The 27,382-nt window shown below is 55.6% G+C and overlaps 6 protein-coding genes across 6 annotated transcripts; 1 reads left to right on the forward strand and 5 right to left on the reverse strand.

Moving 5' to 3' along the window:
- Positions 1–4: 4 nt before the first annotated feature.
- B0H18DRAFT_956769 (uncharacterized protein) lies at positions 5–3,899 on the reverse strand (the record flags this gene model as incomplete). Its single annotated transcript, XM_048042488.1, has 12 exons — positions 5–557; positions 804–946; positions 968–1,031; positions 1,302–1,565; positions 1,783–1,915; positions 2,139–2,387; positions 2,441–2,461; positions 2,523–2,742; positions 2,804–3,068; positions 3,185–3,391; positions 3,482–3,544; positions 3,604–3,899. Coding segments are annotated over 12 exons (2,478 nt in total), but the record flags the coding sequence as incomplete, so codon positions are not given.
- A 419-nt stretch (positions 3,900–4,318) lies between these two features.
- Positions 4,319–5,319, reverse strand: B0H18DRAFT_956770 (uncharacterized protein; the record flags this gene model as incomplete). The annotated part of the gene is made up of 5 exons (XM_048042489.1): positions 4,319–4,424; positions 4,517–4,700; positions 4,752–4,840; positions 4,870–5,039; positions 5,095–5,319. 5 exons carry the CDS (start codon positions 5,317–5,319, stop codon positions 4,319–4,321), a joined length of 774 nt encoding a protein of 257 aa, XP_047890548.1.
- A 975-nt stretch (positions 5,320–6,294) lies between these two features.
- B0H18DRAFT_956771 (uncharacterized protein) lies at positions 6,295–7,325 on the reverse strand (the record flags this gene model as incomplete). Its single annotated transcript, XM_048042490.1, has 5 exons — positions 6,295–6,393; positions 6,619–6,721; positions 6,763–6,805; positions 6,832–7,051; positions 7,101–7,325. 5 exons carry the CDS (start codon positions 7,323–7,325, stop codon positions 6,295–6,297), a joined length of 690 nt encoding a protein of 229 aa, XP_047890549.1.
- Positions 7,326–8,011: 686 nt separating this feature from the next.
- On the reverse strand, positions 8,012–11,293 carry B0H18DRAFT_956772 (uncharacterized protein; the record flags this gene model as incomplete). Its single annotated transcript, XM_048042491.1, has 11 exons — positions 8,012–9,076; positions 9,100–9,305; positions 9,355–9,420; positions 9,491–9,719; positions 9,778–10,127; positions 10,175–10,279; positions 10,314–10,335; positions 10,359–10,479; positions 10,519–10,608; positions 10,777–10,852; positions 10,993–11,293. The coding sequence occupies 11 exons, from the start codon at positions 11,291–11,293 to the stop codon at positions 8,012–8,014; spliced, it is 2,631 nt and encodes an 876-aa protein (XP_047890550.1).
- Positions 11,294–11,433: 140 nt separating this feature from the next.
- Positions 11,434–13,360, forward strand: B0H18DRAFT_880510 (uncharacterized protein; the record flags this gene model as incomplete). The annotated part of the gene is made up of 2 exons (XM_048040773.1): positions 11,434–13,178; positions 13,231–13,360. Coding segments are annotated over 2 exons (1,875 nt in total), but the record flags the coding sequence as incomplete, so codon positions are not given.
- Positions 13,361–18,355: 4,995 nt separating this feature from the next.
- B0H18DRAFT_956774 (uncharacterized protein) lies at positions 18,356–21,359 on the reverse strand (the record flags this gene model as incomplete). Its single annotated transcript, XM_048042492.1, has 5 exons — positions 18,356–19,755; positions 20,503–20,597; positions 20,673–20,806; positions 20,860–21,197; positions 21,353–21,359. The coding sequence occupies 5 exons, from the start codon at positions 21,357–21,359 to the stop codon at positions 18,356–18,358; spliced, it is 1,974 nt and encodes a 657-aa protein (XP_047890552.1).
- Positions 21,360–27,382: the final 6,023 nt, after the last annotated feature.

A 27,382-nucleotide genomic window follows, 5' to 3' on the forward strand; every position in this document is an offset into this window, starting at 1 on the left:
GCACGACACGCTCGACCGCTTCCCAGTCGAGCGGGCTGTTGACTACAGCGTGGATCGTGTGGTTCAGCTGCCTGAGGTTTTCATTGTCCCAGTCGTTCTTGGTGGGGACCGCGTCCGTGAAAAGCGAGTATTTTACCGCGTCATTGACCGTCTTTGTCGACGCGGTGAGTCGTCGCTCTTGGGCACGAGTCGTGGCCGCGGCGCCGAGGCGGGTGAGAAACGCGTCGAATGTGATGTGGCCGACCATGGTGCACACGCGATGAGCACAGAGCACAGAGATGCGAGGGAGCGAGAAGAGCAGAGGTGCGCGAGGAAGCGATGGGACGGGAGCACTGACGGTCAAGCCACAACGGAGACGTGGGCCCGTGCCGGATACGAACACAGATCGCGAGATTGATCTTGATCTGTGGGCACGGGGCCGGCGCGGAAGCATTGCGGAGACTTCCGGTAGCCGCGCATTCGTAGACAAGCGCCGTGCACATGAGCGCTCCGTGTCCAGACGCTCCTTTGGGCCTGAGGCGGTGACCGTCTCAACGATGCACCACCGAAGTAGCAGCCTTACTGATCGGCGGCACACTTGTCGCATTTTCACCCAAGTCGGCATCGATGCCCGAGGTCAGTTGGTCGCGGCAACGCGCACACGCCGCCACCGCCGTGTAGCGGTGTGTCTCCTGAGCGCGTCACGCCCATGCACGTATGTTTTGTTCAAGTATCATTATTGTCGCACGCACTTCATGTAATCGTATCGTCCGCATTATGCATGGACTTTGCCGTCGTCTCTCATCCTTGTCCACCTGGCTTACTGAGCGAGCGAACAGTGGCATTTTACCCGCGATCGCGCCATGACGCAATCGCGGGTTAGCGTGCCATTTCGTACGTCCTTACCAACAATGATAACCGGTGGCTGAGGCTCGTCGTCCAGGTGAGCCGTCTTCCTCTGTGTCTCCTACAGAACGGCTGTACTTACCCGCATTTGCGTCATGACGCGAATGCGGGTAAGAAGATAAGCACGTGTGGGGCGCGTCGCGCGTCTGTGCACGTGCGGTCACGCACGACTGGCCGGCACGTGGTCTAGCCGGCGTAGCCCCAAAGACGCCCACGTCGCGCGAGGCTGCTCTGCTCCGGGCACGAAAGTTGGGAACCGAGTATGAGCAACCCACTGCCGGTCCGCACGGAGTGTGCACCGTTGGCGCAGACAATACTAGTGAACACCGGCATTTGTTGTGCGAGCAGGTGGGGCGGATGGTCTGAGCCTGCGGTGAGTGTGCACCATTGGTGCATGCGGGCCACACCGCACGCACCCCTCGACTTTAGTGCAGCTCGCGCTCTCCAGAATCAGAACAGACACCCTGAGAGTAGGTTGGCGGACACCGTTCTCTGTGCCATTTACTAACATGTGAGACAGAATGAACGCAGCCTTATCTACAATAAGTCTCAGAGGATTTGTTCGCCTCCCGCAACCCGGTGTCTTCGGAGATTCTGAGCTAAGTGCACCGTCGATGGCACTGTTGTTGGCTCGCGGTGCACTCAACGCGGCCCGGCGGGGTCGTATGTACAGCTCTGTCCTGCAGTTGATGGATCAATGGACATTGTGTCACTGTGACGAAGAACTTTGACGAGAAGATTAGATCCCTCCCGCAATTCAGGAACCTTCCCGTTGTCCGCGGTGCACCAATGCAGGCATACCGCGGTAAGGGCTGTCCGGTTCGGCATCTAGCACGCATTGAGTCTTGATGTATATAGTTTGCCTTGCATTTAGGTAGCCCTTGCGTGTGCGCAAACCTCATTCCACCCGCATGCTGGTTAGCATTGACCGGAGCCGGTGCACGGGGCCTCCGCGGTGGTCGTGCACCAGTGGTGCACGTCACGCCTGAGTGCTCTCCGGTACATGCCTTGAGATCATGCACTTTACGGACTCCGTCCGGAATCGAATTATGTATCTAGCGCGTAACATCTACTTTCACACCGATGTCCGGGGCAACAACATGTACACTGCGACGGAGGAATCTTCGATTCACGCGGCACGCGCTCCGCCATGACCGAGACCGAGACAGACAAGGATTAGTCAATCAAAATAACCTGTGAATTGTCGGGTATCAGCGAGCTCGCTCGCTACACAAGCTCTGAGCATTGCGCACCTCGCGCGAACATCTCTGCTTTAGTAGCCGACAGGTGAGACACGGCGGCTGACCATTGTGCATTGCGCACACCTTCGACCTTACCTCGCGGCAACGAAAGCAGCGGTTGTCGTCCAGAAGCTAATGAACCGGTGAGTACTCTTCGGCTTTCTTTCAGTACGCTCACACTCACAACCTCGAATATAAAGTCGTCCGGATGCCCGCTAACGTCGGGCAGGCGGTCAGAGCCGTCATCGCGGTAGTGCACCCCTTCAAACCGCATTCAGTGTCCAACAGATACTTGGAGTGTGATCATTACTCACTGCGGCCCAGCCGAGCGCCGACTACGAGAGTACGTTACAGAATGTGAGTGCCATGTATTAGCATTGAGACGAGCATACATACCGTGAAGGCGGTTCAACGTGTCTATTATAGCCTCAAAATTCGCCGCGGTGGGCTCCGGACCCACAAACCTCAGCGCCATAATGCCGTGGTCCCCCAGCCAGTCCTTGAGGTCAGTCTGAATCGTTGGACCGCGAGACACCCAATCCATGATTACTTGCACCCCCATCGGGCGGCGTACTGCGGGCGGACAGGTTTCGAGTGACGCGATCCATTCCGGTGTCTACCGCAGGAGTAGTTTACTTCAGTTAGTACGTGCACTGTGCACTTGCCGTGGAACGTACGAATAACTCGCCCTCGAAGAACTCCGCGATTGCATCCCAGTTGAGATGGCTGTCTAGTACGATCTGCACAGTTGCACGAAGGCCGAGCATACGGTCATCGGTCCAACTGTCGGGGATACTGTCGGTCAGGATGCGGCCGCGGACATCGTTCGTCTCGCCGAACCGAGCGCGGTATATTCTTATTTGATCCCGAAGCTCGACGAGAGTGTACACGCCGACCATGTTGGAGCAGCAAAAGCAGAGGAAGTTTGTGTTCAGCCCCTGCCTGAGGTATCGATGCGTATCAGTGAGGGGATCACGGTGCCGGCGCGAGGTCTCCAATCATGATCCATCAGTATGTTATCCGGGGATCGGTGCCTCACGCGAGAGTTCCGTCCTCACTTTAACTGCGCCGCCCTAGAAGCTGGCACTTCTGCACGACACGCGTGAGCCGCCCGTACGTAATGTGATAAGGTGAGGGTTCGTGTCCTTGTGTTGCGCTCACAGTGATTGTTCCCGCCAGCTGCTTGCTGAGACTGTGTGCACATATCTGGTAGGTATTGCTCGCTAGGTGTTGTGCACCGCGCGGCGTGCACATCGGTGATCATCCTGAGCGTTATACATTGCGGGCACAGCACGAGGCTTATCTGAAGAGAATACCGCCGGATCACTGCTTGCGAATTTGCATCTGTGACTCACTTGACGTGACCGAGACCGGTCGCCCGGCAATACGAGTCAATGGTGCACCACTGGTGCAGCATCCTGACCCAGGCCCCGCGAGGCACCATTAATTCCGAATACGTCGTGTAAGAACGCCGCACGGATGACCGTCCGTTCGGCCGAGGCGTTGCGCCGTGCGCCAGTGGTGCATTGGCGGCATCTGATACCGAGCTTCAGCCGGAACTTGTTCCCGCGTAACGGATACAGAGTACGCCGCGCTGTAAATGGGATTGATCCACGATAGCCCATCTCCGCCGTGCGCTATTGGTGCACCACTTTGGATGTGCCCGCATGGTTCACCCGTCTTCCCCGTTGAATATGTATTGTCGGAGCAGATCGCGGCTGCGTGACGGCTTGTATCCGCACGGAGAAAGCGATCTGTGCACCAGCGGTCCATGAGGTCGTGAGCCAGCCCTTCGCTTGCTCAACCGGATTTTAAATCAATGTAACCGGGATGCCACCGCGCTTACCGGCGATGTTGAATGAGTCTAGGTGCACGCATCTGAGTCACAGGCGTCGGTGTGCGCTGCGGGGACAGCGCACAAGCTTGCGCCAGTGGCGCAGTGCACAAGCGTGTGCTCGACTCCCGGCGCAATTCTAGTGTTCACCGTGGGTGGGATCGGCATACACTATCACTGATATTTTGGCATGTGCACCTTAGCTCAACGTAAGCACTCACTCAACAACTTTCCAATCAGTCTCCTTCCGTTGTGCACCAGCATTAGACAAGTGCGCGCTGCTCGTACCATGTATTTCCGTCGTACCCGCAATTCTGTACACGGATACTATCAGGCTACACGTCGGACCTCCGCCATACTAGCCGCTGCCGGTCTCCGCGTCGTCGTCGCTCGAGTCGCTGACGTCAATGGGCTGTTTGAAGTCCCTGTCAGTCGTGAAACTAGGACCGTAAAATGCCCGAGTGCTACATACTTCAAGTGAGCAGCTCTGAAGCAGAATCCGGCATGTAATGCACGGCGGCGTGCCGTTGTGCACCACGCAGGAGTCGCAACTGACAACCTTGCAGCAATCACATCGGTTCTGCCCTTCCCGCTATTGCAGTAAGCGTGTAAGTACTTGCGGGACTTTTTTTCTCGTAAATAGTTACCCACCTCTTCGAAGACCCAGATCATGCCGCGCTGCTCTTCGGACATCTCGCCTTCTGGAGTGCCGGATTCTTTGCTGTTATTGTAGGGTATGGCTGTCCACGCGCAGTCAGTAACCCGGTGATAGGCCTCGCAAGCCCACTCACAACGGGACAGACGCATGCCGCCTAGGACTCCGGTCAGTGCTCGTTCGACGGCGTAGCAAATTTCCCACCCTTTAGATGCCCCAGAATATCTTTGATAGCCAGCCAGATATGCACGGACGGCCTGCGTCCGAGGACAATTGCCGTCTTGATGTTGCGATGGTGGATCCACTGCTCGAAGGTTCGCCGTTCGGTAGGCCTTCGGGTCACCCATCCCAGGAGCGTCATTAAAAGGTCGGGACACCAGTGGTTGTCCGCAAAGGCCATGAGTGACCCCGCCCATTCAGCCGGCTAAGGTGATACGTGTTTCCTTACTGTGCGAGGCGGTCACTGGTCGAACACTCACCAGAATTTCCCTCTCGATGAGTTCCTGCGTTCCCGCCCATGTAAGATGACCGTCCAGCACAACGCGCAACGTTTCTGCGAGCGCGCGCAGTCTCGCCGTGTCCCAGCTCCCAGGAAGGTCGTCGCTGAGAATGTTGTCGGCACTCGCCGGCTCGTTTGTTCCGAGCCGCAACCGGAAGATCTTCAGCTGGTGGCGGAACTCTGGGAGCGTGTATTCACCGACCATAGTGTAGTGGAATGACGAAGTGGTGCACCGGTTTTCCCTTGTCCATTGCTATATAACTGAAGATTTCTGGTCTCACCTCATGGCCTGTCTCGGGTAGTGCACCGTCGGTGCACTGCCGTGTTCTCTCCGCTGCGTCGTGTACAGCACTGTCAAAGCCACGTGTTTGCTTTTAACACGTCTTCTATACATTCAGTAAATTCTCAGCGCTCCGTCCGAGTTCCCTCGGCATGCAAAGTGCTCTTGTGACTTACCTCCGTCTCGAGAATCGTTCTCAAGAAGACACCAGAATTTCTGTCAGGAGCTCGATGTACGTCGTCAGGGGCCGTGCACCAGTGGCGCATGCCCGGCGAGGGAGGCTTACGTGCGGAGACAGACCAGGACCTGTGCGGATCACCGCCGTGCACCAGTGGCGCACGCCGGACTGGGGTACACCCCAGTGCACAGACACGTATTCTGTTGTGCGGGGTATGTCCCGCCGCCGTGCACCAGTGGTGCACGGGCTCGGACCGAGGCCATTAATTTATTGAGTTATCTTGGCGGAATGTTGAATGATCACAGAGAATTGTGCACGCGCTGGAGTGAGGGCGGCATCACAACACGTTGTCTGTGCGACATTGGCGCAGCGTGACAGAGCTCATCCATTGCTCTCCGTTCGCGTTGTCGCGTACGGACTTGCCAGTGCGGTGCACGGACGTGAATATTTCGTCCGCATAATGCAGTAAACCCGACCAGTCTCAGATAGGCAACTGCGAGCCGGAACCTATTATGATCAAATTAACTTAAGCACACAAACTCGGCCGCGGTGGTCAAGACGGCTGTGCATCAGTGGTTCACGGTGCACAGCGCGCGGCGCGCGGCCCCGACAATCCAGGTCCTTTCTACCCGCAAATATACGTATCAACATCGGCTAGCATTTGCGACGCGAAGATACAGGACGGGCAGTGCGCAACAACGAGAATCGGTAGATAGCGGACGTCAAGTCGAGCTCTCAGATTCACCGTCACTGTCGGCTTCCGCGTTGTCATCGTCGCTCGAGTCGCTAATCTCGATGACCTGTTTAGAGCTCTCCGTCAACTACGCAAGTCAGACAATATAAGTTGCGTGCCATTGCATACCTCTAGCGAGCACCGATGTAGTAGCATCTGACACACGAGGCATGGCGGCGTGCTGTTGTGCAGTATGCAGGGGACTTGAGATACGACCCTGCAACAGTAGCACCGTTTTTCTCCGCCCCGCTGTTGCATCAGTTAACACATGAGCATGCTGCGTTCTATCTCATCTATGTAGTGCACTTCATACCCGCTCGAAGACAAAGTCCATGCCGCGCGTCTCTTCAGGCTCGTTGTCCGCGGGATTGCCGTCCGCTTCGGGCTCGAGGTCGCGGTACTGAATGGCTGTCCACCTAGTCAGTCACCGCACGGTATTTTTCCTCAAGACACTTACGCCAGACCAGACGCCTGCCGCCTAGTACTCCGGTTAGTGCACGCTGTACGGGGATTCTGCTCCGCTCACCCTGTAGATATAGCAAGAGCTTCCGAATAATCTTCCAGTTCGTCTCGGACGGCTTGCGTCCGACAACGGTCCGCCACGGAATGTTGTGGTCTTGGATCCACTGCTGGAAGGTCCGCTGCTCGGTCGGCCCACGGGTCACCCAACCCACGGCCGCATTTACGAGGGACGGCAACCAGTAGTTCAGACCGAGGTTCCCGATGGACGTGACCCATTCGCCCGTCTGAGGTGTGGATTCGATCACTGTACTGTACAGCGGGATGGAGACTTACCATTGCTTCCCGCTCGAAGAGCTCTTGGATACCCGCCCATGTCAGATGCCCGTCCAGGATCATCTTCAGCGTATCCTCGAGCGCACCCAGTCTTAGCACATTCCAACTGTCCGGGAGGTCGTCGTAGAAGATTTTGTCCGCATCTTCTCGCTCGTTCGCCCCGAGCCGCAATCGGAAGATCTTGAGCTGAATGCGGAGCTCTGGGAGGGTGTACGCGCCGACCATAGTAGAGCGGAGGAGGATGAAAGTGTGCGGTTGCTGGCGAGCCGTCACCGTATAACTGGCTGACCTCGTGCCGCCTCATGGGCCGCTTGTGCGCTGCGGCATTCTCCGCCGACCACGTTATCACCCCTCTCGCGTGGTGCACTGCCGGTGCACTCCGTGTTTAGGCATGCCTCATGCACGACTTGTTTTGGGGTAGCATCCGCATTCAGCGTCTCTTACATACAGCGAGGGATTGCGGCGTGATAGACCGGTGCACATTCTGTTGCCGGTGCTCCATCGGTTGACCTCGTGCACCTGTGGGACTGGCACCGTCAGCGGGAATCTAAGCTGCGGCCACAGTGCACGTCTATGAACGGGTAGTCGGACATGCAGCTAATCCGCCCGCCAAGCCTCCAATAAAGGGTGTCCGCCATCCATGTGTGTTGCGGGCGGAGAGCGTCCGGCTCGCTCGACGGCGCGAGGGCTCCCGCCCTCGCGCCGCCGACCTCGCTCGCCGGCCGCTCTCGCCGGCAACACACATTGGAAGGCTTCCACCCTTTTATGTATTCTTGTCAGGCGTCGGAGCATTACCGCGAGCTCATGTATGGACCAAGCAGGCGATAAGCAATCATGCTGGGACTGTAGCGAGGAGCTGAGGGCACGCTGCGGAGGCCTGTGCACCAGTGGCGCACACCGGACGAGGGCAGTCAGTGGATGCCGAGCCAGAGCGCAACGGGTTCGGCCCACTGCCGTGCACCACTGGCGCACACCGCAGGGACATCTACGGCCAGAGCACAAGGTCGCCCCGCCGTGCACCACTGGCGCACACCGGGCCACGGTGCACCGTAGACTACTGAAGCAGGCGGGGCATGCTCCGCCGTTGTGCACCACTGGTGCATGCCTAATGAGCAGACGCGGACGGACTGTACTGCATGAGGACATGGCCACGTCGCTGTGCACCACTGGCGCATGCTCAGGGAGTGCCCTGGTGTCCAGTACAACAGCGGAAAGACGTGCCTCCGCCGCAGTGCACCACCGGCGCATGCTCCGTTAGCAGGAGGACCTGATACAGCCTCTGCGAGCTGAGGGCACATTGCGGAGGGCTGTGCACCGATGGTGCACACCGGACGAGGGAAGGCAGTGTGTGCCGAGCCCGAGCGCAACGGGTCTGGCCCACTGCCGTGCACCACTGGCGCACACCGGGCCACGGTGCGCCGTAGTGGACAGAGACAACCGATATGCGCGAGCGCATGTTCCGCTGTCGTGCACCCCGCTGTCGTGCACCCCGCTGTCGTGCACCACTGGGGAATGCATAATGAGCAGAAGCGGCCGGTCTGTACTACGTGAGGAGAAGGCCGCGTTGCCGTGCACCACTGGCGCATGCTCAGAGGAAGGCCCTGGTGTTCAGTGTAATGGCGGACAGACGTGCCTCCGCCGCCGTGCACCATCGGCGCATGATCCATTAGCAGGAGGGCCCAAGACAGCCTCTGCAAAGCACAACGGACATGGCCCCGCCGCCGTGCACCACTGGCGCATGCGGTGTGAATAAAAATGCAAGTGCCCGGTGTACTCTTTCTGCGCGAGAGACACGGCCCGCCACCGTGCACCATTGGCGCATGCGGTGTCAATGAGAATTCTGGTGCACTGCATTTTCCGTGCACAAAGACACGGCCCGGCCGCCATGCACCACTGGCGCAGGCTTCGCTATTGTGAATGCCAGTGCCCGGTGTACTCTTTTTGCGCGAGAGACACGGCCCCGCCACCGTGCACCACTGGCGCATAATTCACTACTGACAGTCGGAGCGGAGGGCTGTCTGTGCATGTCATCCCGTAGATTGTGTGCGTATTCCGTCGTATGCACTACCTTTGTTGTACTTTTCCAGGCTTCCCTGAGGGTTCTAAGACTCGTAGGCAGATGTTCCGTGCTCAGAAGTGCCGTGAGCATTGTATGCCGTGCGCCAGTGAACTTGAACAGTGTCGATTGCAGTGAGGATGCAAGTTCTGTGTTTAATGCGCCAAAGATGTGCATTTATTCCATGAGTATATGTACTCCGGTGCACCGTTTCCTGCGCCATGGCCTGTAATTTCTGTGTGTAGGGGACTTTCCTAGACTTTCCTACGTCCAAAATGTGTCCAATTTCCCCATAACTAAACCTAAACTAAACCTAAAACACATGAGGACTTACGGATCCACCACTGCTTCAAGAACAGCGCGAGAGACGCGCTCCTGGTCTCGCGCGAGCTGTCCTCTTCGAGGGTGACGTACGGTATGCGCCTCCACATGAAGTATTCCTCCATCGTGTTCGGGAAGTTGCCCTCTGCGGTCCGGTACTGCCATTTGAAGCAGGTCGCGAGCACAAGGGGGAACTGGTCATATTGATTTGACTGTTTCAGCGACATGAGCCACGGGTCGGTCTGTCAACGTGTCGTTTAGTGCGGCCGTATCTCGCGGCAACACGAAAGCTTGACTTACCAGGATGTGGTGCTGGACGATGTACTGGAATGCGTCCCACGAGACAGCGCTGTTGAGCAACGAACGCAACAGGCGGTTGAGCGCCTTGAGTTGCTTAGCGGTCCATTCGCTGGGCTGCGGCGGTAAGTCCGTGAAAATGTACATGTTGTGCACGCGGCCAAAAGCCGCTTTCCGCGTGTTGTCCGTGAGGTCAGCGTGATTGATGGTGAATGCGCACTGAGCAAGCGCAAATTGTTGGAGGTCGTAGGTACCGACCATAGTGATGCGAGCAAGATTGACAGTGGGATTGGGCAGTGGAAACGGCAGCGGTGCGGACAGACCAGTCCACACGGCGCGCACGCGCTGCACGCCTGGTTGAAGCGATACACCACGTGCGAGAAGCGATGCTGGTGCTCACGTGTACTCTTACCCGCAATCGCGCCGTGGCGCAATTGCGGATAACATACTCGGAGTACCCTACCAGGGGCATCCTTTGAATTAAATTCCTTGATTGCCTGGCACTCTGCTTACTATACAAAATAATATTATACTTGCACCTACGTTTACGTCCCAGAAAACCTTGACACAAACAGTGCACTTACCCGCGTTCGCGGGTAAAGAGCATTCACAAGTACGTCTGAGAGTCTCTCAGAACAGTGCACAGTACCTGTGTTCGCGCCGTGGCGCAAGCGCGGGTAGACGATGAAAACAAGGACAGTGTGCCTATTCGCAATTGCGCGGATAGAAACACACAGGGCGCACCGATAGGGTGCCGCAATGATCATCGAGGCGTACCCAGTAATACGAGCAACAGCCCGGGCAGGTGGTTTGATGCACACTCTCGAGCGAGTCCTGTCGCGAGCAACCCGTCGGTATGGCGAATCATCCAGAACATCGGGAGGTGAGCTTGTCGTGTGTCTCGAAACAAGGACACTCTGCTGATGTATACTCGTCTGCCGCGTTATCAACTTGCGGGCGACCGTGTTTCGCACTCACAGAGGTCATCTTGCGTGCACGTACCTTACGCGCGCACAATCTCCGTGTCGGCTGTCTTCATGCGCAGGTACGCACATCACCCCAGGGTGCGGTGGGCTTGCTGGATGTAAAAGAGAGGGAGGCAGGAGGCAGGAGAGGCGGGAGATGGTGGTTGTGGGCAGGAGATCGTGTGAGCGCCCGTCGGTGGCTGAGCAGGTGGCTGACGTGATCTCGCCTGCCCTGTCACTGCACATCACTGACACACAACACGGAATGGACGCTGCATGCGGAGGGTGTAATGGATGATGTGGTACACCACAGATGCATGCCCTCTGTGGCACACGAGCAAGTCGGTGGGTGCCTGTGAGATCGGGCGGGCGCTCGGACTTGCCAAACAAGGCAATGGATGTGCGGACTCATCCGCAATCGCGCCATGGCGCGATTGCGGGTAAGGGTGACTGGCAGAAGGCAGTCGCAGACTCAAACGGAGACTGCATGTTACCCGCGTTCGCGTCATGACGCGAACGCGGGTAAGAGTACCTCGCATCCGCAGTCGCGCCATGGCGCGAACGCGGGTTAATGCACGCTGAGATTCATGCTGCGAGGGTGAGACGTTTAATGCTCAGAACGTGAAAATGCCTTCCTCACCCATCCTCACCCCATCCTCACCCTAAGGATTGGTCAAAAAGCCCCTATAATCGTATGCACGCCCTCTGCAACGGGAATGATATACCTGTGAAGGTACCCTCCGATCTTTGCGAAAATCTCACCGATAATCGTGTTGGCCATTCATGGCTCTCAACTGGCTCTTTCACCGACTCGTCACAGCCTTTGCTGAAGGTCCTCTTCGAACATCCGAGCTACTCGCTGGCGGACGTTGACGATTCTGGCACGTTCCGATGGCACTACGGTGGTCTGAGCGCTCTTCGCAAAGACCTCGCCGACCTGTCAGAGGAGCTCGCTGTTCTGTGTTTCATGACTCCTGCTCCCCCTCCTCGTGGCACTGAGTTTGTCGACACTCGCCTCAGCAATTCCCAGATTCCACGGAACATATACAAGAACTATGGAACATGGTTCATCCACCAGCGCACCAAGACATCTGCACTCACGGAGTCCCTGTCATGGACACCCACGTTATGCCCAGAGCCCGTTGCAGAGTTGCTTGACTGGTACCTTCTTGTTGTCCGCCCCGTTGAGCGCACCATCTCGTATGTGCTCGAAGGGGAGGAGAGTTGGGCAGCACACAATGAGTTTGTCTGGATGGCCCATGGCGAGCAGCTTAACTCTGAACAGTTTTCCAACATTCTCGAGCGCATCACCGACACATACATGGGCATAGGCCTATCACTCCAGTACTGGCGGCATATCGCTGTCTCGCTCATGCGCGAGTTCATTCCACCCTCCAACATGGCTGACAACTTTGGTGACAAGTCCATGAATCACAATACCAACATGGCTCGTCGTGTCTATGCACGTGAGGTTGGACACCTCGCTTTCCTCACCACAGATGCCATGCTCGAGGCTCGCCGGTTCTGCGAACCTTGGCACAATGTTTTGGGACTTGGCAAGTTGCCTTGTCCTGTTGCCCTGCGTGTCTTGGACTACGGTACTGGTACTGGTGCGAATCCTGCGCCAAACATTCCCCTCGGTGCGGGTGTGGCAGGTCAGCCACCTGTTGACATTGCACAGCTTACTACTGTGATTTGCAGAACAGTCACATCCACAATGAATGCGAACTTTGCGACACTCCAGGTCCACCTCGAAGACCTCGTGCGTGCATCTGTTATGCAGGGACTTGCTGCCCAACAACACTCTTCCAATGCCCAATCTCATACCCCTCGTCCCAACCAGCTTCACCAACGGCAGACTGAGCGCCGCCACCAGAGCCTATCTTATACCCCTGAGCAACGTCATAGCCCCATCACCGAGGATCATTTCTTGGAGCCAATGGATATTGATGGGCTTCCTAATCATCCAGTGGCTTCTACTTCCAATCTTGGTCCCATCGATTTCCACCACAACAACCTCCCTGGTACTTCGCATGAGCCGACCCAGCTTGTCGGAACCCCCATTGACGAGGTCCCTATGATCTCACATACCAATGCTCTGCGCGAGCTCAGGAAAGCTTTGAAGAATAATGCCGCAGAGTTCACTTCGGAGAGTCAGTATCAGCTGATAGCCTATTCCCTCTCACGTGACCGCAACATCATTGGCGTACTGCCAACAGGTGGCGGGAAAAGTGCATGTTATGAAGTCCCAGCTATCATCCATCCTGGACGACTCTCTATTGTCTTTGTGCCATTTGTTGCAGTGATCCATGACCAGCTACGGCGTGCAGCAGCCAGCGGTACCAAGGCGGCCAAATTTGTCGCAACAATTCCTCCTGCAGATGACTTGCAATTGTTGTTTGTATCATGGGAACATTGTGGACATGCAAGTCTTGTCAGGTCAGTCCAATATTCTATCCCATCATGTGATGGTACTTATGTTTTATAATAGCTTTATGAACAAGGAGAAGACTCGTATCCATCGTGTTGTGGTCGACGAGGCACATCAGATCCTCACTTCGCACGAGTTCCGCCCACAGTTGAAGAACATTGACAAATTGCGGAAGATAGCGCTGCCCAAGATCTACCTCACAGCCACCCTTGTCCCAGATCACGAAAATGCCTTCATCCAGCATATAGGCCTGCAGCGCGATATGGTCAAAGTCATCCGTGCACAGACGGGCCGGAAGGAACTACGCTATCACAATGTTCACTGCAGATCCAAAGACGACATCGAGGCACTGGTGGTCAAGCTCACCTATGAGTGCTATCAAAGACAATTTGTCAAGCCGGACTCGCGGATCATCATCTTTTGCCACTCAGTTGCAAATGCCAACGCCATGGGCCCTTTGCTTGGCTGCCTGATATATCATTCAAAGCTATCACCTCAGGAGCGACATGACACTCAAGTTGCATGGACCACAGGGGCCACAGCAGCGCACCGGTGCATTGCTGCGACCAGCTCATTTGTTCATGGAATAGATGCCCCTTTTGTTGATCTCATCATCTTTCTCAACACACCTCATGGCGCAGTCGATTTCGTACAGGCCGCAGCAAGGGGAGGCCGACGAGGCCGCCCATGCATGGTTGTACTTGTACACCACACCGAGATGCTCACTGTCAAGGCTCCTGACTACAGTCTTCACAAGGTCATGAATGACTACATGGTGAATAACACAAAATGCCGCAGGAGGATACTCTCTGCCGCTATGGATGGGGTCGAGAAGTGTTGCGATAGGGAGAATGGCGATGAACTCTGCGATGTCTGCAACCCAAACACAGAGATGACAAAACTGATCAAATGGTGCAGCAATGGAGGCGCACCACATTTGTCAGCATGTCTCCAACACTTGCCAAACTCCCAAGGTCATCCAATCAATGTGGACGATGATGACGATGCCATGTATGATGGCATGGATGATTCTCTTTTTCAACAAGTAGAGTTCACTCATGATCAGGTCAGCTATTCCCTCAGTTCAGTATGACATGTCTATTAATTTTGCATTATAGCCCATTGAAGTACATCAGGATATGGTCAAGAAAGCTGGAGTCGAGATGAGTGCAGCAGGCGCACAAATTGACGACATATTGCGGCAGAAGCACTCCGCAGACTTGTCAAGATATCTCATCAAACTCAAGGGTCAATGTCCAGTCTGCTGGTCACTGAAGGGTATTGTTACACCCAAACATACCCCTTTGTTTGCAGGGTGTCGCAGTACCCTTAAAGTGCCATTTGTGGCAAATGGCATTGGCTGGCAGGAGTACAAACATGGATCCCAGCCACAGGACTCAAACATCAATTATTGCTATGGCTGTGGCGTGCCAATGGGCGATTTCATGCCTGAAGCTCATCGTTCCCATCCACCAGGGAAATCATGTCCTTGGTCTGACTTTATTGCAGTATCAACATGGAATGTATTCCACACTCGAGAGCTGTGGGCTGCAGCAAAGGAAGCTTGTAATATTAAAAGAGTCAATACTCTGCAGGATTTCCAATTGTGGTGCAAAGTAGAGACTGATCGTTCTAGATTGTGTAATTCTCTTCACTTGTTCATATGGCTCTGTCAGCATTATGGTCTAGCCTAGATATCATGTATACTCAGCATTGTCCAAGTCCATTCATACAATTGGCCATGAATTCATTGTTTGCAAAGCTCCCATAGCCATGCTATACTGCCCAGCTCTGTACATGATGGGTCTGTTATGAAGCCCCAAAAGCAGTGTTCATGACTCCATGTATGATGACAATAGCCCATCCAATATATGAGATAGCATAGTACAGAGCTGCTCAGTTCATTGACCTCTTACAGGTATACAGTAATCCAATGAAGAACAGTACAAATTTATTATGCCTATACAGTACACTGCAGGACATCCACAAGACTGCATAGACAGCATGCTATGCTGACTGCAGCAATGGGAAGTACATTCAATTGGACATTAGTCAATTGAACTGCATTCAATCAAGCCCATTCAATTAAAGGACATACACTCAAAGTACACTGGGTCAAAGTACATCCAGTCGAAGTACAGACAATTGAAGGACATCCAATTGAATCCACTCAATCAAAGGACATTCACTCGAGGTACCTTCACTCGAAGTCCATTCAATCAAATTACATACAGTTGCAGTACGTACAGTCGAAGTAGACTAAGTCCGAAGTACACCGAGTCGAAGTACACTCACTCAAGATACATACAATTGAAGTACAGTTATGCACTCGTGCCGGCGGACACGTACATGAACGCACGGGGATAGACTAGATATGTACACATCAAAACAATGGGCATGGAGGGGCATTTGCTCGCGGGGGCACGCACGAACGGAATGGAAGACACGGCGAGCAGGGTGAACGGTGGAGTAAAGGGCGAGGAGACGAACAGACAGCAAAGCAGATAGACGGAAGCACGAGAGGAGGAGAGGAGAGCATCTCGCTCTTCCATCCATCCGCTCGCTATTCCGTCCATCCGCTCGCTAATCCATCCATACGCTGCGTCTTCCGTCTGCCCGCTCGACTGCCCGTCTCCTCGACCGCCGTCTTCTTGCCAGCCTGTCATCCAACCCGCATGGCTTCTCGCCCGTGCGTTCGCTCACCCGCCCGGCATCCGAGTCTCTCTACCTCTTGTTCGGTGGTGATGCTCGCCCTGTCGCCACGCATCGACGCGTCCCCCCCTACTCTCACACCATCATTGACTGGGCAGCTCGTCCGCCAGTCTTATGGTACGTCCGTCTTACCGTGCACTCGCCGTGCCATTTGCCAGGTCGCTTGTCCTCTCATCCTCTCGCGGTCTTGCCTACTCGTCGTCTATACCACTCGCCTCTCGCTACGTCATCCACCAGTCAGCCCGTCCTCGTACGGCCGCGGTAGGGCTGGATGGCGTTGACGTGGCAGAGCGGGCTGTTCGACACGAGCAGACGACCCCGCTCTTGTGCGGGGTCATCTGACAGGCACTGCGCCTCCTCGGAGCACAGTGCGTGCGTCCGGGAGACGGTAGGAGGTAGGGGTGGGTGGCGAGACAGTAGAGGGCGGCGCGGCGACATAGGAGGGCTGTGGCAGCGCGAGGAGGCGGTGACGTGGCGGGGAGTGTCCAAGGACGACCCGTTGTTACGCGGGGTCGCCTGGCGTGTCCGGTAGGTCCTCGACGCGCATTGGACGCGTCCGAGAGACGGTAAGCCGACGGGGGCTGACTGCGAAGGCAGTGGCACACGAATAGACGACCCCGCTCTTCCGCGGGGTCGTCATGGGTGCGCGGGTCGACCTCGGCACGCGTATGGTGCGTCCGAGGGAAGTTGAGGGCGGCGAGGCGAGGTAGCGGGGCTGTCGTAGGGCGGCGCGGTAATGGGCAGCGCGAGGAGGCGGTGACGTGGCGGGGAGTGTCCAAGGACGACCCGTTGTTGCGCGGGGTCGCCTGGCGTGTCCGGTAGGTCCTCGACGCGCATTGGACGCGTCCGAGAGATCGTAGGCGGCGGGAACGGAATGGGGGCGAATGGACAGACGGCCCCGCTCCTGTGCGGGGACGCCCGTGGATCGAGGCACGGCCGCGCGTGCGTTTGAAGCGTGCGAGACGCGTGGCGAGCAGGCGGAGGGCGGTTGTACGCGGGGAGGGCGATGTGGTGATGGAGAAGGCGGGAGGATGCGAACAGACGGCCCCGCTGGCAAGCGGGGCCGTCTCGTGTGTGCCGTTCGTATTCGGTAGGCGGGTATCGCGTGCGGGACGCGTAGAGGGCGGGGGGCGATATAGCGGGTGTGTGGCAGATGGCGAGGGCGGTGACGCGGCGGGGGCCCCCTTGGCGAGGCCGGTGCTATGCGGGTGCGTCTGACGTTCGGGGGACGTCGCCGGCACGCGTTTGGTGCGTCCGAGGCACCGTAGATGGTGCGCTGGGAGGCGAGTAGGGGAGTTGGGTGACTCACCTACTGGTGCCCTGTGTCGGCCGTTGTACCGCTCGGTCTCTGCTCTCCATTGTCGATGACGCGTGCCGGGACACGTCGTTGTGTCGTTCGTGTCGCTGTTGGCATTGGAGCACCGCGGGAGGAGGCTGGCACTGGAGACCCGCTGACCCTGGCGAGCTTGCCCTCGGTGGGCGACTGCCACATCCGCGGGGCGATGCGCGCGCGCAGCCCCAGGGTGGGCAACTCGGCGTCGGCGTCGGTGGTCGTAGTAGACAGGTGGAGAGGGTAGAGAGACGGTTCGGGCCCGTCTGCTGTCGAGCGCCCGTGTCGGGATTTTCCGCAGGAGCGCGCGCGAGTTCGAACGCCGGCCAACGCAAAAGAAGAAAAATGAAAATTAAGAAGCGTCGTAGTCCAACGAAGTATGGCACAGACGTATTTAGGCTGAAGGCCGCCCCCTGGTATCAATGCGGGTATTCACCTTTGAATTGTTGGCGGGCTACCTTAGATCCCGTGGGAACACTAGTACCTGGCACAGGTTTCCCCAGCCTTAATTCATCCCGTGGGACGTTCAACCGTTGAGCCAAAGTGGCATTGCTAGAAAGGAAACGGAATAGAATATATACTATACACTCGTTACGATTCCTTACTGAGTTCTTACTTACTCGTTACTTACTCGTTACTTATTCGCTGCTCGCTGTTTTTTCGTCACAGGTGTAGGGTGCGTGTTTTCGTCAATGTTGGTTTCTATTCAGTTGTAGCTACATGTACATATTTACTCCCCGATCGTAATGGTGGGGTTAAGTAAGTTACAAAGCCGGCGTGCGGAGGGGGCGTGCACGAGACGACGCCTGCGTCCGCGAGCAAACGGGGTCGTGTGCGCAGCGGGACCTGTGCGCGTCGCGTGCGAAGGCTCCGGATGGAGGCGAGGGCGATCGGGTATGGTAAGAAGTAAGTGGCGGGCTCGGCACCGAACCGCCCGCCATTCGAATGCAAGGCACCCGCGCTTGAGCGGGTGTTGGTGGAGCTGCAGGGCGTCCTGGGCCTGCGTTTGGCACAGGCGACGGGACTTGAGGGCGACAGGCGGCCGTGCGATGGTGGTATGAGGGCGCAGAGGCGACGTCGCCACTTAATGGGCCGCCGCTCGCACGCAAGGCACTCCGCGCTTGTGCGGGGTGCTCGCGTGCTCTAGGCGCGTCGTGTGCCTGCGTTTGAGGAAGGCGGCGGGGCACAGAGGGCGTGGCGGCGGTACGAAGGCGGTAGGAGGGCGAGAAGCGGGGGGCGCCAATAAAGGGCCGCCGCTCGCAGGCAAGGCACCCCGCGCTTGTGCGGGGTGCTCGCGTGCTCTAGGCGCGTCGTGTGCCTGCGTTTGAGGAAGGCGGCGGGGCACAGAGGGCGTGGCGGCGGTACGAAGGCGGTAGGAGGGCGAGAAGCGGGGGCGCCAATTAAAGGGCCGCCGCTCGCAGGCAAGGCACCCCGCGCTTGTGCGGGGTGTCGGTGCAGGCCCAGGGCGTCCTGGGCTTGCGTTGGGGCGTCGGCGGGGCTTGGGAGTGGCTGGTGGTGGTAGGAGGGCGGTCCGAGGTCGGGGTGGCGGGCTGCGCACTGGACGGCCTGGCGTTGTCGAGGAAACGACCCCGCGCTTGTGCGGGGTGTCGGTGCAGGCCCGGGGCGTCCTGGGCCTGCGTTTGGTGGCGTCGGCGGGGCTTGGGAGCGGCTGGTGGTGGTAGGAGGGCGGTCCGAGGTCGGGGGCGGGCTGCGCACTGGACGGCCTGGCGTGTCGAGGAACGGCCCCGCGCTTGTGCGGGGTGCCGGTGCAGGCCCAGGGCGTCCTGGCTGCGTTGGCGGCGTCGGCGGGGCTGAGAGCGGCTGGCGGTGGTAGGAGGGCGGTACGAGGTCGGGGTGGCGGGCTGCGCACTGGACGGCCTGGCGTTGTCGAGGAAACGGCCCCGCGCTTGTGCGGGGTGTCGGTGCAGGCCCAGGGCGTCCTGGGCCTGCGTTTGGTGGCGTCGGCGGGGCTTGGGAGCGGCTGGCGGTGGTAGGAGGGCGGTACGAGGTCGGGGTGGCGGGCTGCGCACTGGACGGCCTGGCGTTGTCGAGGAAACGACCCCGCGCTTGTGCGGGGGTCGGTGCAGGCCCGGGGCGTCCTGGGCCTGCGTTTGGTGGCGTCGGCGGGGCTTGGGAGCGGCTGGTGGTGGTAGGAGGGCGGTCCGAGGTCGGGGTGGCGGGCTGCGCACTGGACGGCCTGGCGTTGTCGAGGAAACGACCCCGCGCTTGTGCGGGGTGTCGGTGCAGGCCCAGGGCGTCCTGGGCCTGCGTTTGGTGGCGTCGGCGGGGCTTGGGAGCGGCTGGTGGTGGTAGGAGGGCGGTCGAGGTCGGGGTGGCGGGCTGCGCACTGGACGGCCTGGCGTTGTCGAGGAAACGACCCCGCGCTTGTGCGGGGCGTCGGTGCAGGCCCGGGGCGTCCTTGGCTCGGTTTGGCGGCGTCGGCGGGGCTTGGGAATGACGGGCGAGGGTAGGAGCGCGGTAGGAGCGCGCGGTGGTGGGCTGGGTATTGGAGGGCCTGTCGCTGTCGAATGAACCACCCCGCGCTTGTGCGGAGTGTCAGAACAGGGCCGAGGGGTGCCGGGCTTGCGTTTGATGCTGCGGGTTGCACGCGCAGGCGACGGAGGGAGGAAGGAAGGGTAGGGGCAGACGAGGAGGTAGGGGTTACTCACCTCGAATCCTAACGGTATTGCCTGCCGTTCACCTCCGCATTTGCCTCTCCACGTCACTACCGGGGACTCCCTCGACGCGCCGCGCACTTGATCGCGCCGCGCGTTGGCCTGGACGAGTGCGTTGCTCGTCGTCGTAGGCCATCGGACTTGGTGTGGCTGGTGCGCCTTGCTGGCCGGCTGTCCCGCTCGTTCTTGGCGGAATATGTCTGGTCCGTGCGCGCGGCCGTAGGGCGTGCATGAGAGACGAGGTCGGAGGCGGTGGAGGGTCGGGGAGGCTGGTGGAGGACCAGGGCAGTGGCAGGTGAGGGAGAGTGGCGAGGCGCGAAGCGTCGAGCGCCCGCGTCGGGAGTTGCCGACTCGGGCGTTCAACGGTGCGAGCGCGTCGTCCTTCCTTCGTTTCTCGCCATTTCTTCCCTCGCCATTTCGAACGCTTCGCTTTAATCACTGCCGCCACTCTTGTCGACGTCGTCTCGGTCCAGCACAGGCAATTTCTGTGCAAGGTAAGTAACATCCACAGCTTCTTGCATCGAGTTTTCTAATGCACAATTTCTTCGCAGATGGCTCGCACCCCCAACCGACGCATACAGGATTCGGATGACGACATGGACCCGGCGAGCCTACGCGCCCCCGGCTGGACGACGCTGCGTGAACGTGCGGCGCATGAGGACGAGGATGCGGTCGATATCCAACCTGCCGCTCGCCCGAAACCACGCCGCCTGTTGAAGGGTGCCGAGCGCGTAGACAAGGTATTTAACGCGATCTCAGGCAATACTAACGAGCTGACTACTTACAGCCCACTGCCGCCGACATGTCGGCAGTTCAGAGAGCCATGCGGGCTACTGCAAGGTCCGCGAGGGGTGCGATAAGGGGCGATAGTGAGCTCGACGACGAGCCTGGAGCAGTACCAAAGGTAAGAGATCGAGAGCTGCGATGGACGCGTCTCGTGCTAATAAAAGCACGTTTGTAGGTGACAAGTACCACGGCGCCTGCTACGAGAGTCCCGACGCCGGCTACGAATACCACGGCGCCGGCTACGAGGACCGGCGCGGCGGCTGCGAAGACCACCGCACCTGCTAGGAAGACCACCGCGGCGGCTGCGAAGACCGCCAAACCAGCCAAGAGGACCACCGCAGCGCCTGCGAAGAGCGCTACCAAGAGGACCACCGCTCCGCCTGCGAAGACGAGCGCGGCGCCTGCGAAGACGAGCGCGGCGCCTGCGAAGACGAGCGTGTCGGCGGCGAGGACCAGCACGTCGGCCGCGTGGGCTGCGCCAGTCGGCGCAATGAAGCGCCCCCGTCTGTACACGTTGCAGCATCCTGTAAGTAAATGATTAGTACGTAGATCTACCGAGTGTTCTAACCTAAGTCTTACAGGACAGTGAATCGGACGAAGGCGATGATGCCCCGTACAAGGAGCTCAACGAGCCCATTTCAATCGATCCACAGGGACTGCTGATGACTCCGATGCGTACGCGCCATGTAGGTGATGTCGTACCGATTTCATTTCTGTGTTTGCTGATGCTGCCTATACAGAATGCGCGTGCAGATGGCCGCGCCGAGAGGCACCTCGAAGCGCACAACACCTTCCAAGTGGACCGCAGCGCAGAACGCAAGGCTGAGGAGGAGGAAGAGCGTCGAAGGGTTGCTGCTGCGAAGGGTGAACTGACGAAGGCGAAGGCCAACGAGATGAACGACACCATCCCGAAGGTGTTCCGCTGGACGGGCAAGGTTCACTGGTGCTATTTCAAGGCATGCGGAGTTGGTATGTATTTCTATTTGGTATGTTCCGACACAGAAACTGATGTCTTTGTATGCAGGTAACAAGTTGATCAGGGATGGTGACCTCGTCCTTGCACGTATCATGGCAGGTGTCTTTGTCCCGGTGAGTAATACCTGTGATCTCTTCTGTTGTGTTCCTAAGCCATACATGCAGGGCAAGGGGACTGGTTCACATCGTGTCTTCACTCACTGGGAGTGTGTCACGGAGGGTGCGCGGTTGCGCTTCCAGATGGAAGCAACACACCGCGGTCGTGACGTGAAAAAGGTGAATCCTGCTAAGCTCGAGATCACACCTCATCTTTCCCGTTCCGACATCGACATGATCAAGAAGGACGTTGCAAAGGCAAACGGTCGTGAGGGTGAGGTAGTTGGAGTGTCGGAGGAGCAGGCGAGGCACAACCGGAAGCTAAGGCGTATCAGGCATGACGCTTACCGTGCAGAGGCTAAAGGTGGGAAGAGTATCGAGAAGAGTGAGCGGATGTTTGAGCGCCTCGCAAAGGAGGCTGCAGCTATGCTTCCACACAATGCTGCAGCTTCTTCGAGCACTGCACCACCACCTCATAAGCGTCGTCGCATTGATGGTGGTGACTCAGACTCGAGTCTGTCTTCTGTGCCAGAGTGATTGTATATGCCTTGTTTTCTCCTTCTCTCCCTAAACCCAAAAAAACACTTACATTCTTATAATTCTACCTTCTACTTGTATATACTTGGAGTTGTTACTGCCCATCGTAATTAGCGTCCCACAGTGCTCATGTGCTTCCACTCATTCTCTATCTGTCTTGGCTCCATACTAGCATTATAATGAAATACTCGCTTATAATAACTGGCCTTGCTGATGTGGTACATCATATCATCCGGTGAATGTTCTGTTGGGCTGGCATGGCAAGTTTGGACTCTGTTTAGTACTATTGGTTGTCTCCCTGTGCCCTGCTGGATATTGTGTCGGCGAGAATGACTGAGACTGAGTGCAGCTCGACGGAGCTGCCATGTGGCATGTGGGTGAGTTTTCATATTGTCTCTAGTACTGATGGATCACTCTGGAATGTTTAGATGGCTGGGTTTGCCACTGGGTGTTGCTCTGGCAATTGTTTGGGATTTGTTCAGCCAAACTGCTCATCTGGAGACGTGGCTTTACTGAGTACATGTAAGCTTCCCGTTTAACTTGTGGACTGATTCTCAATGCAGACCGCATATTTTGGCATACTCGTATTCACATTTATACCGTTGGTTGTCTCCCTGTGCCCTGCTGGATATTGTGTCAGCGAGAATGACTGAGACTGAGTGCAGCTCGACGGAGCTGCCATGTGGCATGTGGGTGAGTTTTCATATTGTCTCTAGTACTGATGGATCACTCTGGAATGTTTAGATGGCTGGGTTTGCCACTGGGTGTTGCTCTGGCAATTGTTTGGGATTTGTTCAGCCGAAACTGCTCATCTGGAGACGTGGCTTTACTGAGTACATGTAAGCTTCCCGTTCAACTTGTGGACTGATTCTCAATGCAGACCGCATATTTTGGCATACTCGTATTCACATTTATACCGTTGGTTGTCTCCCTGTGCCCTGCTGGATATTGTGTCAGCGAGAATGACTGAGACTGAGTGCAGCTCGACGGAGCTGCCATGTGGCATGTGGGTGAGTTTTCATATTGTCTTAGTACTGATGGATCACTCTGGAATGTTTAGATGGCTGGGTTTGCCACTGGGTGTTGCTCTGGCAATTGTTTGGGATTTGTTCAGCCGAAACTGCTCATCTGGAGACGTGGCTTTACTGAGTACATGTAAGCTTCCCGTTTAACTTGTGGACTGATTCTCAATGCAGACCGCATATTTTGGCATACTCGTATTCACATTTATACCGTTGGTTGTCTCCCTGTGCCCTGCTGGATATTGTGTCAGCGAGAATGACTGAGACTGAGTGCAGCTCGACGGAGCTGCCATGTGGCATGTGGGTGAGTTTTCATATTGTCTCTAGTACTGATGGATCACTCTGGAATGTTTAGATGGCTGGGTTTGCCACTGGGTGTTGCTCTGGCAATTGTTTGGGATTTGTTCAGCCGAAACTGCTCATCTGGAGACGTGGCTTTACTGAGTACATGTAAGCTTCCCGTTCAACTTGTGGACTGTTTCTTAATGCAGACCGCATATTGTGGCATATTTAGGATTCACATTACCACCATTGGTTGTGTCTCTGTGGCCTGCTGGATATTGTGATCGGTCAAAACTGCTCGTATTGTGGTTTGGCTTTACTGGATGCATGTAGGCCTCCCGTTCAACTTGTGGACGGCTTCTCAATGGAGACCGCATATTTTGGCATACTCGTATTCACATTTATACCGTTGGTTATCTCCCTGTGCCCTGCTGGTTATTCTGTCAGCGAGAATGACTCAGATTGTGTGTGGCTCTACTGAGGGGTCATATCATGTGCATGTGAGTTGTGGTGTGGGCCCTAGTAGTGATGGAGCATTCTGGCACCTTCATATTACTTGGATTATTGCTCAGTGTAGCTCTGTGATTTGTTTGATAGTTGTTCAGCCAAAACTGCTCATATTGAAATGTGGCTTTGCTGAGCGCATGTAGGCATTCTGTTTGACTTGGGGAGCACTCTTCGATAGCGCCAGAATATTGTGCCATATTTGGACTCACTGTAACACTGTTGGTTGTCTCTCTGTGCCTTGCTGGTTATTCTGTCAGCAAGAATGACTCAGATGGAGTGTGGCTCTACTGAGCCATCATATGGTGTGCGGGTGGGTTGTAGTATCATCCCTAGTACTGATAGACCATCCTGACATGCTCATACCACTGCAATTGTTGCGGAGTGTGGCTCTGGGATTTGTTTTGTATTTATCCGGCCCAAACCACTCGTATTGAGATGTGGCTTCCCTGAGTGGACATAGGCAATGTGCTTAGCTTGAGAAGCCTTTCTTTATGTCAATGGAGTATTGTGCTATATTCAGATTCACTGTAACACTGTTGGTTGTCACTCTGTGCCCACCTGAGCATTCTGTCAGCGAGAATGACTCAGATTCAGTGTGGCTCTACTGAGCTGTTATATGGCATGTAGGTGAGTTGTGATGTGGTTCCTAGTATCAATGGACCATTATAGCATATTCAGACCACTAGGAGTGTCACTGCGGGTAGCCCTGTGATTTGTTTGATAATTGTCCAGTTGGCACTGCTTGTATTCAGATGTGGCTTTGCTGAGTGCATGTGTGCCTTGTGTTTGACTTGGGCAGCACTCCCTGATATAGGCAGAATATTGTGCCATGTTCACAAGCACTGTAACATGAGTCATTGTGGCTCTGTGCTGTGCTGGCTATTCTGTCAGCAAAAATGACTCAGATTGAATGTAGCTCTACTGAGCAGTCATATGGCTTGCAGGTGAGTTGTGATATGGTCCTTAGTACTGACAGATGATTGTGCAATGTTCAGGCCTGCTGGATTGTCCATTAGAACAGCTCTGTAATTTGTTTATAATTTGTTCAGTTGAGAGCACTCATATTCAAATGTGGCTTTACTGAGTATACATGGCTGTTGCATTTGAGTTGGACAATATTACCTGATATATATTCACTATTCTGCCATGTTCATATCACCACAATTGCAAGGCATTGTCGCTCTGTGGGCTGCCATTGATTCTGTCAGCGAGAATGACTCAGATTGAGTGTGGCTCTACTGAGTGCTGATATCATGTGCGGGTGAGGTGTAGTGTTGTCCCAAGTGCTGATGGACCATTCTGGCATGTTCCTATTACTAGGATTATTGCTCAGTGTAGCTCCATGATTTGTTGGATAGTTGTCCAGCCAAAACTGCTCATATTGAAACATGTCTTTGCTGAGTGCATGTAGGTGTTCTGTTTGACTTGGGGAGCACTCCTCGATAGCGACAGAATATTGTGCCATATTTGGACTCACTGTAACACTGTTGGTTGTCTCTCTGTGCCCTGCTGGTTATTCTGTCAGCGAGAATGACTCAGATTGTGTGTGGCTCTACTGAGGGGTCATATCATGTGCATGTGAGTTGTGGTGTGGGCCCTAGTAGTGATGGAGCATTCTGGCACCTTCATATTACTTGGATTATTGCTCAGTGTAGCTCTGTGATTTGTTTGATAGTTGTTCAGCCAAAACTGCTCATATTGAAATGTGGCTTTGCTGAGCGCATGTAGGCATTCTGTTTGACTTGGGGAGCACTCTTCGATAGTGCCAGAATATTGTGCCATATTTGGACTCACTGTAACACTGTTGATTGTCTCTCTGTGCCTTGCTGGTTATTCTGTCAGCAAGAATGACTCAGATGGAGTGTGGCTCTACTGAGCCATCATATGGTGTGCGGGTGAGTTGTAGTATCATCCCTAGTACTGATGGACCATTCTGGCATGCTCAGACCAGTAGGATTGTTGCTCAGTGCAGCTCTGGGATTTGTTTCATGATTGTTCAGTCGAAACTGCTCATGTCGAGATGCAGCTTTGTTGAGTGCATGTATGCCTTCTGTTTGACATGTGGTCCATTCCTTGATATAGATGGAATGTTGTGCCATATTTGGATTCAGTATAACACCGTTGGTTGTCCCTCTGTGCCCTCCTGAGTATTCTGTCAGCGAGAATGACTCAGATTTGGTGTGGCTCTACTGAGCCATTATGTGGCATGTAGGTGAGTTGTGGTGTGGTCCCTAGTACTGATGGACCATTCTAGCATATTCAGACCACTAAGAATGTCACTGAGTGTAGCCCCGCAATCTGTTTTGTATTTGTGCAGCCGACACTGCTCATATTGAGATGTGGCTTTGTTGAGTGCACGTATGCCTTCTGTTTGACTTGTGATCCATTTCCAGATATAGATGGGATATTTTGCTGTTTTTGGATTCAGTATAACACCATTGGTTGTCCCTCTGTGCCCTGCTGGTTATTCTGTCAGCGAGAATGACTCAGATTTGGTGTGGCTCTAATGAAGCATTGTATGGTGTGCGGGTGAGTTGTGGTGTGGTCCCTAGTACTGATGGACTATCCTGGCACGTTCAGACCACACAGGCTTTCACTGGTGACAGTGCTGTGAATTATTTGGGTGTTTGTTTTATTGAGATCACTCGTAATTGAATATCGCTCAGCTGGGCAGTCATATTGCTTCCGATTGAGTTCAGGTATAGCTCTAAGTAGTCCTGGAGTATTCTGGCATGTTCACACTGTCTGGGTTGTTGTTCAATAGAGCTGTGTGATTTGTTTGGTATTCTGTCATTCTGAATGACTAAGACTCTGCATGGCTATACTGAGTGGCAGTGTGGCTTGTCAGTGAGGTGTGTGTGATTTCCTAGTACTGATTGGCTGTCGTGGCATGTTGAGAGTGCAAAATTTGCCATTGGGCACAGCACTGTGATTTGTTTTGTATTTGTTTCCCTCAAATCACTTTCATTTAAATGTGGCACTACTGAGCGGTTAGATGGCTTGTGTTGGATGTGGGAACCCTTGCCTGAGACAGACATGCTATTATGGTGAGTTCAGACCATGTAGATTGTGAGTTGGTATAGCTCTGTGAATTGTTTGTTGTTTTGTTGTCGGGAACAACTCAGACGTTCCGCAGCTGTGCTGAGCAGTCATATGGCTTGCATATGAGTTGGGGAGTAGGCCCTGGCATTGTGAGCCCATTCTTGCCTGTTGAGAAAGCCTGAGCTGTCATTGTGTGCAACTTTGTGATTTGTTTGGTGTTTGTTCAGCGGAAACAACTTGTATTTCAA

The sequence above is a fragment of the Fomitopsis serialis genome (assembly GCF_022376445.1).
Source record: "Fomitopsis serialis strain Sig1Antser10 chromosome Unknown B0H18scaffold_63, whole genome shotgun sequence".
NCBI classification, from domain to species: domain Eukaryota; kingdom Fungi; phylum Basidiomycota; class Agaricomycetes; order Polyporales; family Fomitopsidaceae; genus Fomitopsis; species Fomitopsis serialis.